This window comes from Loxodonta africana, chromosome 16 (genome assembly GCF_030014295.1).
Source record: "Loxodonta africana isolate mLoxAfr1 chromosome 16, mLoxAfr1.hap2, whole genome shotgun sequence".
Lineage (NCBI taxonomy): Eukaryota > Metazoa > Chordata > Mammalia > Proboscidea > Elephantidae > Loxodonta > Loxodonta africana.
The window spans coordinates 7,935,529-7,947,918 of record NC_087357.1 but is presented as its reverse complement, the minus strand read 5'-3'; the positions used below and the strand labels follow the sequence as shown (position 1 = coordinate 7,947,918).

Below are 12,390 nucleotides of genomic sequence, written 5' to 3'. Positions count from 1 at the left end.
ACTAAGTTGAAGCTAAATACTGACAGTTTCTGGGTAGGAAGACAGCTTTATTTGGACGTCCTCGTGTGCCTGATAACAGATGACGCTAATGTGCATAAGGGCATACAGTATTTTAATAATTAGACTTTTTATGTGATTTGTTCATGTTTTTCCTGAGTAAGTTAATCAAAGATTTTTTTTAATGTCATTTTAATGTTTTCTTTTTTTCTTTTTCAGGAACAGTATGAATTCTGCTACAAAGTGGTACAAGATTTTATTGATATATTTTCTGATTATGCTAATTTCAAATGAAGATTCTGCCTTAAAATATTTTTTAATTTAATGGTCAGTATATTTGTAAAGATCACGTTAATTTATTTCACAGTTGACATTAATATTCTTCCTAATTCCTTTGTACATATTTTGTTATGCTTTACAGACCATTAGCTCTGGAACCATTAAATCGTAAATACCCTTTTTTAAAAATTGGAATCACATATTTAGGTCAAATAATATCCCATAAATATTTTTTCTCTGCTAATATCAGTAAATATTCCCACTTTCCGTTAGATTCATATCATTTGATTTCACAAGTTTGGCACTTGGAAATGTTGGCGATCTTAATCTGCTAAGTGTCTTTATCCAAGGTTCTGCACACGAAGTTCACCACTGAGAAAACAGTCGAGGACTCAGAAATCAGCTGAAGATTCAATGTCCTAGCGCTGATTTTACGACCCTGAGCAGCAGCATTTTCTGTTCCCTGTTTGTGAAGATCCAACGTAAATAGGGAAGTTTCTAAAGTCGCCACTTTCAGCTGCTGGGGTTTTTACATTTTAAAGGTCAAAGAGGACGTGCAGGTCTGAAAGGCATTAGCGTAGTGTGTGACTGTACAGAAATACTTAAAAAGCACTTCTTCAAGACCATGTCTGTACGGTCTTAGCTAGATGAGATGATACCTAAATGCTGGGTGGTCCACTTTGCCCATGGCCTTGGGGACAGCAAAGCTGCCCTCCTTGTTCCCTCCCCAGCACACTTTCTGTCCAGCCCTCTGTCTGTGGACTCAGGTAAGCCTCTGAGAATCAAACCCACTGCACCTCCCTGCCTCGCTGTTCTGCCGAAGCCGCCTGTGTGGTCCTGAGCTGTGCCCAGAGGCTCAGCCAAAACCGCCCCCGCCCCCAACATTTGAACAAAGCCCTGCGTTTCACATGAAGAAGCAAGGAGCACACGTTCAGGAAGAAAATAATTGTGTGACCGCAACCAATTACACTGTAAAGTTTCTGAGAAACATTTTGGTATTTAAAAAAATCTCTTGTAGAAAACTAAGATTGTTTGTAAGGCGGAAAAAAATCTTAAAATCTATTTAGATTTATATAGGTTTTTAAAGTCCCGCCCTGTGATATTTAATAAAAGAAAAAAAGAGAGGAGAGAGAGAAATCCTTAACCTAAAAGATAACTTATTTTTGGATGGAAATACTACTGAGACCTTTGACACTGGATAGGATGGAACCCACTGCCAGACAGGATTGGCTTACAGGGCAAAAAGAGGGGAAAATGAGTGTCGAATTGTGTAATGTGATAACAATTATCTTTCTATGACCATTAGGTACCTAGCAGATAAGCACAATACAAAAAAAAAAAAAAGTAGAAGACATTGGTCTAACTTACTAAGAGCATTTACCATGTGCAATTTTTTGGTACATTTTTGCTTTTCAAGAGCGGTAGAAAGGCCTTACTTGACATACCCACTGATGACGGGGTACGCCCTCCTATTGCACTGTTCAACCTCTTTTCATTCCTAGTGTGTGTAGGTGCACCCCAGGGTAGGTGGTTATCTTACTAACAGTATCACAGGGAGCAAGCTTCTCCACGCTCCTGCCAAATCCCACTCATGGGTAAGAGGAGGCACCCAGCCAAGCACACCCAGTGACACCACCATCACCACCGGCTATACCCCTGGGCTGCCTGCTGTGAGCCCCCACCCCTGAACTCTGAGTATGGATTCCGATGGAAGGGAAAATGGAGGGCACTCTGAGAGACGCAGCAGTGGGTGCCATTTGCTTTCACTGTTAAAATCCCAAACCCGGAAGTCTTTCTTTGACTCAAGGGGAAGAAGGGAAACAAGCTTTCATTCAGCACATTAGGTGGAAAACCAGAGCTGGCTTGTTCTGATGGAGGTGACTTGACACTAGCCGTTCATTTGCGAGTTCAAAGTCAAATCCAAGGGGCATAGGTTTTGGCCCACATTTACGAGCCCTTACCCAGAACCGTTTAGGTCCTTTGATGGACTAACTTGCATCTCTTGTATCAAGAAGTCCCTTTAAGGCAAACCTTCTCAGGAGTGTCCTCAGGAAGGTGTCTCCAGGTGTGTATTCCCTGCCCTGTGGTCGTCCCCAGGTGCCTGCTGCTGGGGTCCTGGCACTCGGTTCTGCCCCCTCCTAAAGCGGGAGCCATGGCCCCATAGATGTAGAACTTCCTCCCTGGTTGGAGGCAACATCTGCCCTTGCAGGGGCCCGGTATTGCAGCCTCTGTCAGCGGAGTCTCTGGGTGGTGCAAACAGTTAAACGTTGGCCTACTAACTGAAAGGATGGCAGTTTGAACCCACCCAGGGGCACCTCAGAAGTAAGGCCTGGAGATCTGCTTTCAAGGTAACAGCCTTGAAAACCCTATGGAGCGGTTCTATTCTGCACACGTGGGGTGGCCATGAGTTGGAATCGACTGGACGGCAATGAACAAGAAGCCTCTGTGGAGGCTGCCCCAGTTCAAAGAGCAGGTGCATGACCCGAGGGCTCAGCTTCTTCTCGGTGCAGCAGAGGAAGTTTACCAGTCCCGCCCCCCCCCCCGCCCTTCGGTTAAAGAAAGCCCGTTGTACACACCAAAACGCTCAAGTTTTTCTATGTTGCATGCATTAAAATGCCAAATAGCGATTGGAAGACAGCCGTTCCGATCCATCTGCTTACCGGTCACCATGTGACCTCTCTACTGTTTGTTTCCATGTGCTCGGCAGAGGCGAATGCACACCCACGTCTGAAGAGGTATTTTTATGTGTTTTTAAAACTTTTTAAAATGAGCCTGACACCTGCATTTCAGCATTTGGAGACATGTCCATGTTATTATTTTTTTTAATGTATGATTACTGATACTTTTTGTTGTTGTTTAACTAAGATGTGTTTAATTTATGTGCAATCTTTATAATATATATATGTATTACAGTTTCTGCTATCATATTTTCTGTTATTACATTTATAATTTGACCTTGCTCTGATTATAATGCCGGTAAATGTTGCTACATTCTTTGTAGATGCAAATTGCAAGATCTAAAACATTCTGATGCAAGGATAAATCTCTACTTTGACTTTCCGCCTGTGCCTCTTTATTCAAATCTCTTCATTTCATTTTTGTGCCGTAAGCCCTTTTAGACAAGACATTCGCTAGGGGGTGTCAACTGATTTATATAGGTAATTTATTTTAGGATTCTTAAAATGTTGCTCAAAATTACCACATGACCCAGCAATTCCATGTTTAGATGTAGGCCCAAAAGAATTGAAAGCAGGGACTCAAACGGAAACCTGTACACCAAGGTTCATTAATATCACCAATATTCACAATAGCCAAAAGATGGAAACAGCCCAAATGTCCATCAACAGATGATGGATAAACAGAATGCGGTATATACATATCATGGAATATTATTCAGCCATAAAGAAAAATGAGTTTTCCAAATTATGTTTGATGGTTGAAGCAAAAATTCTAAGGCTGTCAGATGTGGTTCTAAATTTATGTGGAGGGAATATTTAAGACAGTTACATAAGCTGGGGAAGGTAAAGGGTTGTAAAAGGAGGTAAGGTTTCTACACTTCATTCAAACTGGTAAATGAAGATACCAGTTGGGTGTGATAAGTTACGTGTATATAATGTAATACCTATACCCCAAGAAAACCCATTGCTGTCAAGTCAATTCCGACTCAGTGATCCTATAGGACAGAATAGAACTACCCCATAGGGTTTCCAAGGAGTAGCTGGTGGATTCAAACTGCCAAACTTTTGGTTAGCAGCTGAGCTCTTAACCACTGTGCCACCAGGACTCTGTAATACCGATAGCAACCACTAAAAAAGCTATACAGAGATACTATAAATAAATAAGAATGAAACTGTAAAGAATTGTTCAAGTCACCCACAGGATGGGATGAAAAAGATCACAAAGAAAGGAAAATCAGAGAGAACAAACAGAAAACAAATAAAATAGCAGACTTAAGCCCTAACATACCAATAATGACATTAAATGTAAATGGCTTAAATACACCAATTAAAGGCAGATTGGCAGAGTGGATTAAAAAACACGACCCAACTATATGCTGTCTTCAAGAATCCCATTTCAAATATAACGATATAGATATGTTGAAAGTAAAAGGATGTAAAAGGTGTGTCATGAAAACAGTAATCAAGGAAGCAGGAGTGGCTATATTACAAAAAACTTCAGAGCAAAGAAAATTACTGCCCTCACTAATGTCTTAAACCCCATTGCCTTTTCAATCAGAAATGCCATGGCCTTAATGGAGGGCAGAGCAAATTTAGATGAAGCAAAAAGCAAATGGTTAAATCCTGGGAAAGACACTCAGACTATTTTCCATTCTCATCACTATTGTATTTTAATATTAATGAAGGCACTCAGGTGTCAGAGCCTGACAGTTGTAAAAAGCGGGAGGGTGACTTGAGTGACAGTGCCCTGGTTCATGCTCCCTCCTGGGCAGAGCAGACGCCCTTGTACCCTTGTCCACTTTGGCATTTCTTCACCCTCCAGGGCTCACCCCATGTCTTAGTCATCTAATGCTGTTATACCAGAAATACCACAGGTGGTTGGCTTTAACAAAGAGAAATTTATTCTCTCACAGTTTAGGAAGCTAGAAGTCTGAAGCCAGGGTGCTGCTCCAGGGGAAGACTTCCTGTCTCTGTCGGCTCCAGGGGAAGGTCCTTATTATCCATCTTTTCCAGTCAAGAAGCTTCTCAGCACAAGGACCCTGGGTCCAAAGGACATGCTCTTCCCCTGTGTTGAGTAACAACCCAGCAGCATCTGGATCCAGGGTTGGCTGTATCTCCAGAAGACCAAAGAAAGACTCCAGAACCAGTGATCGGGACATATGATTTATTGGGGCAATTTACATATGGGACCGTCCAGGGCAGTGGCTGGACCAGAGTAGCGCTCCACTTCCACCTAGCAGGGAACACAAGCTTATTTACCGTTCCAGCTAGGGCTAAGGCTTATTATTTTTTTTCTCAAGTCCTTGGGCAGCCAGCATTCCCAGGGACTTCACGTCCAGACCCAGATGTTTTTCTTTTTGTTGCTAAGGTGTTCCTTGGCCTTGGCCATCTGCCCAGTCATGCCACTCCCAGCCTGGTACCTTAGCCCAAGTTCATCCCTAGCGTGCTTCAGGGAAGAGCAAAGCTGGCTGCATTAGGAGGGGATCCATATAGCTGAAAAGGATTACTCTACACCCAGGCTCTTGTTTCTTGGTGGTATGAGGTCCCCCTGTCTCTCTGCTCCCTTCTTTCTTTTATATCTCAAAAGAGGCAGGCTTAAAACACAATCTAATCTTGTAGAATGAGTCCTGCCTCATTAACGTAACTGCCACTAACCTGTCTCATTAACATCATAGAGATAGGATTTACAACACATAGGAAAATCACATCAGATGATGAAATGGTGCACAATCACAATACTGGGAATTATAGCCTAGCCAAATGGATACACGTATTTTTGTGGGACACAATTCAATCCATGACAACCAGCCACCGACTTCTGAGCTCCAAAACTGAGCCGCTGCTACAGGTGATCATTGGCAGCCTGACGAATGTTCACATCTGCTCCTCTTTCCCGACCCTGAAGGTGAATGCCAGTGAGTCAGGTCGTTCCACAGCTCTCCTTTCTGGAAGCAGCACCGAGGGAAATGTAAGCGGTCACCCTGAGAAAGTTACCCCGAGGAGGTCAGGTAGAAGCCATACATCTGATGGGGGTGGAAACAGCATGGGGTGTGGTCGGGAGGACACATCTGGGACCTGTCTCCTGCAGGGACATCAATTCTGACACTACTGGGCGCCTTCTTTCTGGACCCATATTTCACTAACAGCCCAGTGTGCTTTGTGGAGCCCTGGGGCTTCACCTGCCAGGTAAGAGAGGGTGGCCAGAGGCACAGACAGCTCTTTCCACACCCTGGAGGCAACCCTGGCCCTGCCCCATCTTCTCACTGGAGTCTCATCTCAGAGCCCTGCCCCAGAGGCACACCTGTATGGAACAGGTGTGCCAAGTGCACCAAGAGAACCCAGGTGCTCTGCTTGAGGGAGAACCTGTGTGTCAGAGTTCTCCAGGCTTTGGAGTCCAGCAAAGCTGCATTCCATCTGATGCTCAACTGGAGCCCACTCCTCTGCCTCGTGCCTTTCATGTGACCTTCTCTGGGCGGTCTCAGTAAATCAGCTGACAATGTCTTCCAAACAGGATTCATAAATAAACCAATGCGCCCATCACCGCTTCCAGGGCAGATGCTGAGGTAGGGTGATAAGCTGGCATGCTCTGTCTAGATTCTCACACAATCTTGCTAAACACGTTCCCATAGAATTGATTCCGACTTACAGGGACTCCATAGGACAGAGCAGAACTGCCCCATTGGGTTTCCAAGGCTATAATCTTCACAGGAGAAGACTGCCACATCTTTCTCCTGTGGATTGGCTGGTAGGCTCACACTGCCGACCTTTCAGTTAGCAGTCAAGTGCTTCAACTTCTGGGCCACCAGGGCTCCTTACAGCCTTGCTGCAACCTCAGTTAATTTGTTTCAGCAAATATGCCAAGTGCTTGGGCATACAGCTCTATCAGTGATCAATAACTGAATGTGTATTCTAGAGTTGTTACTGAAAACTGTGACTGATTACACTAGAAACCCAAGCCCTGGGAAAAGAAATGTACAAGTCATATCAGAGTCAAATAAAGATGCTGGACCTTCATCTAAAAGCAGTCTCCTGGGAAGAAGCAAATGGTATGAATCAGAGATGAACTTACAACTCTAGGACTACTTTCAAAGGTGACTTTGAACCTGTCTCACCTCCTAGACTTTGAGAGCGTTATGGATGTAACATAGTGCCACCATGAGTAAGAACTGATTTGACAGTAACAACAACAATGGGTATAACTTTGCCCCCCTACCCCCTGCCAAATGATAAAATATATATGTGAAGCCCTAACCCCTGTATGTGTGAATGTGGCCTTATTTGGGGAAATTGGGTTTATCTTTGCCAATGTTAATGAGATCATACTGGAGTCCGGTGGGTCCTACTCCCTTCTGAGTGGTGTCTTATAAAAGGGGAGAGCAGACATTGAGTAGGAGTCACACACGGAGAAGATGCCATGTGAAGATACACCTACAATCAGCAAAGGAACACCAGGAGACACTTGGGGCTACCAGAAGCTGGAAAAGACAAGGACGGATCTCTCCCGAGAGCAGACAGAGCATGGGCCTGCTGACTCCCTGCGTTCAGACTTGGAGCCTTCAGAGCTGTGAGAAACTAAATCTCCATTCTTCAACGCATCTGCTTTGTGGCATTTTGTTACGGCAGGCTGCCACGTGGCTCTCGGGGCAGTTCAACACGAGGGCATCTCTCTGCTTTGTGGCATTCTGTTACGGCAGGCTGCCACGTGGCTCTCGGGTGCAGTTCAACACGAGGGCATCTCTGTAAATACCCAGGCCAGTACATCCGGCCTCTAGAGGGCATTCTACTCCGGCTGCTCTGGTTGGCTGCGTTCCAGAGCCCCTGCTGCCTGAGGAAGGATGGTGGGGACCCACAGGGAGCTGGGTGCATACAGAAGCTACTCGCAGACTGCAGGATGTGTGTGGAGGGAAAGGGGCTCCTGCTTAAGAGATACAGGAGTTGGAAGGTCAAAGTGAGAGCAAAGGAAGTTAAGAGACTATGGCAGCCAGGACCTGCAGGCATACTTCAAGGCAAAAAAGTAAAACTAAACTAAAACACCAAACCCATTGCCATCAATTTGAGTCCAACTCACCAACCCTATAGGACAGAGTAGAACTGTCCCATAGGGTTTCCAAGGCTGTAATCTTTATGGACGCAGTCAGCCACATCTTTCTCCTGCAGAGCAGCTGGTGGGTTCGAACTGCAGACCAGGCACACCTGAAGGCAAAAAGTAAAAATAGCTTCTATTTATAGAGAACTTTCTATGAAAGGGATAACGCTGACTTGGAAACAGAGGCTCATAGAAGTTATCAAACCACATGGCCGGTAAGAGAGTATTCATTTCTTGTCCCCTGTTCTTAAATATAAAATTAGCCTAGTTGAGATGTTTAATATCTTTCTGTCATTTGTCCCCTCTCTTCAAAAAGTACTAAGTGAAGAATGTGGTGTGTGGCCGTTTGTTTTTTAAAACACCTGTGTAGCACTTGAATGAGCTTCTCTATTCCAACATCTACAGCCCTATAAGATAAAGATCACCATGAGTTAAAAAAAAAAAAAAGGCTTTTGAAATACAGTACTTAGGAAGGCGAGAAAATGTGCTAATATATTTCAGCAAGCTTTTGGTTAGAAGTGAACCTTAAAGGATTTTTTCATTAATCAGAATATTCCATTCCCCAGGCACTCCGTTAATTGAAATTTTTCTGAATGTGAGGTTCATAATTCGTACAAAATCTGAAAGTGTTAGTAGAACTCAGTCATAGCAAAAACCCGAATTTTACCATTCCTTGAATTTTGCCCACCTAAAATGACACATTTGTGATTCACACCTTCAAACAATGTGCCTCATTAGAATACGGGGTCCTCTCTTCCTGAAATACCCTTCCCCCTTACTCTGGCATTTTGGCCCAACTCAATCATCACCTGCGCTGTGACGCCTCTCAGGTGTTCCCTTCCCCTGGTGCAGTCTACAGTCCTTCCTCAGGCATAACCTATCACTCCCCATTCTGATCATAGACAATACTATTCAGACCTCTATTACAGCAACCAAACCAACAAAAGTAACTGCCATTTATTCAACAGACACTCCCAGATCCATGCATTCCTTCAGTAAATATTGATTTCTGTGTCTGGGGAAGCTACAAAACTTGTCCGAGGTAAGGTCATGGTAGCTCCACAGACACATCCAAACTTCGTGAGGGACAAACTACTGGGCTAAGAGCTGTAGGGACCATGGTCTCAGGGAACATCTGGCTCAATTGGCATAACATAGTTATAAAAAATGTTCTACATTCTACTTTGGTGAGTAGTGCCTGGGGCCTTAAAAGCTTGTAAGTGGCCATCTAAGATACTCGACTGGTCTCACCCTGTCTGGATATAGGGAGAATGAAGAAAACCAAAGACACAAGGGAAGGATTAGTCCAAAGGGCAGATGGACCACAACTAACACAGCCTCCACCAGGCTGAGTCCAGCACAACTAGATGGTGCCTGTCTACCACCACCAACTGCTCTGACAGGGATCACAGTAGAGGGTCACGGACAGAGCAGAAGAAAATTGTAGGACAAAATTCGAACTCACACACACACACAAAAGCATACTTAACTGGTCTGACAGAGACTGGAGAAACCCAGAGACAGTATGGCCCATGGACAGCCTTATACCTCGGTAACGAAGTCACTTCTGAGATTCACCCTTTAGCCAAAGATTAGACATTCCCATAAAACAAAACAAAACTAAACGGGCACACCAGCTCAGGGGCAAGTACGAGAAGGCAAGGACTTTGGTAATGGGGAAGGGGAGAGTGTTGACATGTCATGAGGTTGGCAACCAATGTCATAAAACGGTATGTGTACTGTTTAATGAGAAACTATTTGCTCTGCAAACCTTCATCTAAAGTACAATACACATGCACACACACACAAATATATTGACTTATGTGTACCTGGCTTACCCCAGGCACTGAGGCTACACCAGTGGACAGACATGGCACCACCCTTACAGTTCACATTCTAGGGGGTCTGCTCTATGACTTTTGCCGTCCTCATCTCAACCTGGCCAGGCGGTGCGCAGAAAATGCATCCCAGGTTGCTTCTTAGGAACCTGTATCCAGGGAGGTGAAGTCCCACTCCAAGGGTCGCCCTGTCAAGGCAAAGTTACGGGACACAAACTCAGATGTCCACTGAGGGTGCCTTTAATGGCTCTATACCCCCAGGGCTCACCCTGGTCTGGGGTCAAAATGGCCCTAAGTCTTTGTGAACAGTCCCCAACCCTCATTACTCTCAAGCCGTGTTATCGAAGGTGGCTCCATTTATGGAGTTGGCCTTGTTATTCCATATGGCCCCAAAGTTACTTTTAAAAGAAGAAAACTAATCATCTAAAAAGATGGAGGCTGTGCTGAATGAAAACAGAAACCGCGCCTAAAGTTGGTGTAATATACCACCGAAGAGTTAACCAAATGAGGTGGTTTTTTATATTTACAGTCTTACTGGGGAAATAGCTTGTTAAAAATTCACTCTACACTGACTTCTCTCTAACTTCGTCAAATGCTACCAAACCATCCGGCCCCTACTGTAAGCCACCGATTACGGGGTGCACAGGCTTGGCCCCCGCCCGCCGGGACGCCCCCCTAGTCGAAGCTCCCTCCTAGTCGAAACGCCTCTTCCGCCGGAACCCAGATCCCTAAGGAACACCCCTTCCCCGTCTGAACGCCCTTCCCACCAGAGTATGCCTTCCGCGCAGGCGCGGGAGGAAGTCGGGGCATTCGAAATCAGGCGCGCTCGGCTGCGATTGGCCGGAGCGGGGGTCTCGCAAGAAGCAACCAATGGGCGTCTGGGGTGGAGCCCTTGGGCCGGAACCGCAGCTGAGGAGTTAGCGCCCGGGGGCCTGAGGGAAGCAGGAGCGGTCTAGTGTGCGTCTTGCGTTTGGTCGGCTCCGTAACGCGTCCGCCCGCCCCGTCGAGCACTCGCGCCCGCCCTCCGCCGCCTCCGTAGCCTCTGCTGCTCCGCCGACGTAGCCCAGCCAGCCAGGTATCCTTGCCCACTCGCTCCCGAAAAAGATGGCGGGAGCCGGCTCGCTGAGAGGTTCAGGAAACTCAGATGACGTGAAAGGAAGGGGAGCTAAGTACCAATGGCCCTGGGACTTCGTGGCTGGCGTGCCCTGTGAACGCCCTTAGGTGAGGACAGTGGCCGTAGTCACCCCTTAAGTGTAGTAACCCCTTACGACGTGTGCAGTGCCAGCCTTCAAGTAGCTTATCCCCTCAAGGGACAGGGACACTAAGTGCGTGGACAGATGCCCTCCCCACGGTGAATGTAGAGCATGTGAGTTTCCCTAGTCCCTGCGTTTGTCCTTTCACTGACACTGGCCGAGTCCTCGGTGTCGGGGATACAAGGAGGGAAATCCCTGCCTTTCAGCAGCTGATGACAGTTAAGCAGTTACAACACAGTGTGGCTAGTGAAGTGGATTGACGGTGGGAACTGATGAACCTAAGCGATTCATTTTTGCAAAGTTGAGCGCTGTACCTTGGCCAAACTACCCCCACCACCCAGGTGTTCTAAGGTTTTTTTTTCCCCCCTTTATGAGACCCGGAAATCTCCTTTATGATCTCTTTTCAGAGCAGAAAATGCTAAGCTTCCTTCTCGTAAAGACTGGTGATTTTCAGTTTACTTACTTGTGAGCCCTTGTCTCCTAAATCTAATTTTAAGCCCAGACTGCATTCTTCAATTTCAGACCCATAGATCTAACTACTGGGTATCTCCATTGGTGACCCACATGTAAACCAACTCATCTTTTTTTTCCCACCTTGTCCCATGTTCCACACCATCCACCAGTCTTCCTGTCTGGAGTTTTTCCAGGCATCCTACCTTTCCTCCCCAAACTAATCTCCAAAATATGTTTTTGCCCCACCTTCGGTTAGGTGTCCGTTGTTTCCCCTCCTGGTTAATGAGCTATCCTCCTAACTGGCCTCTCTGCATTGAGTTTCTCTCCCCCTCCCACGCCCTTTATGACAGTGCCTATATCTCCAGCCCCTGTTCTGTCACAGCCCCACACACTGTGCCCCAGTTTCCTGAATATGCAGGTTCTTTGTACCTCACTGCATTCGTACATAGTACATCCTTGCCCTCCTTGTTCCTTTTAATTTATATGTCCCTTGAGTTCTGTGCATTCTGATCCCCAAGCTGCTTGATATCTTTTGTCTTCCTATAATGCCGATATATACATCTTTCTTCAGACTTTATCACAGTGTTATAATTAACAATTTACTGAGGCTTCTCAAATCAGCAAGATATAAAAAGGTCTTGTTTTCCTCCATTGTTTTTAACAGCTGTTTTCCCTTTACATTCTGTAACATTTGCATTATTATAACTCAGCTCAGCTTCTCATACTCGAATGATTTCATCTTCTCACCTTCCCCCACCCCAGGCAAACTTGTTTTGAGACCTGACTGCCTGGGAAAGTGGTCTGGA

At 45.6% G+C, this 12,390-nt stretch overlaps 1 protein-coding gene across 4 annotated transcripts in view; it reads left to right on the top strand.

Moving 5' to 3' along the window:
- The window catches only part of PTPRE (protein tyrosine phosphatase receptor type E), a 170,123-nt gene extending 166,787 nt beyond the window's left edge, over positions 1–3,336 (top strand). For 3 of the 4 annotated variants that reach the window (XM_064269184.1, XM_064269183.1, XM_064269182.1), the window contains one exon: positions 217–410. In XM_064269184.1, coding sequence (XP_064125254.1) covers positions 217–291 — 75 coding nt within the window. In that variant the 3' untranslated portion in view covers positions 292–410. Of the gene's footprint in view, positions 1–216; positions 411–626 lie in introns of those variants that run through there. The other variant, XM_023559821.2, reaches the window with a different exon arrangement.
- Positions 3,337–12,390: the final 9,054 nt, after the last annotated feature.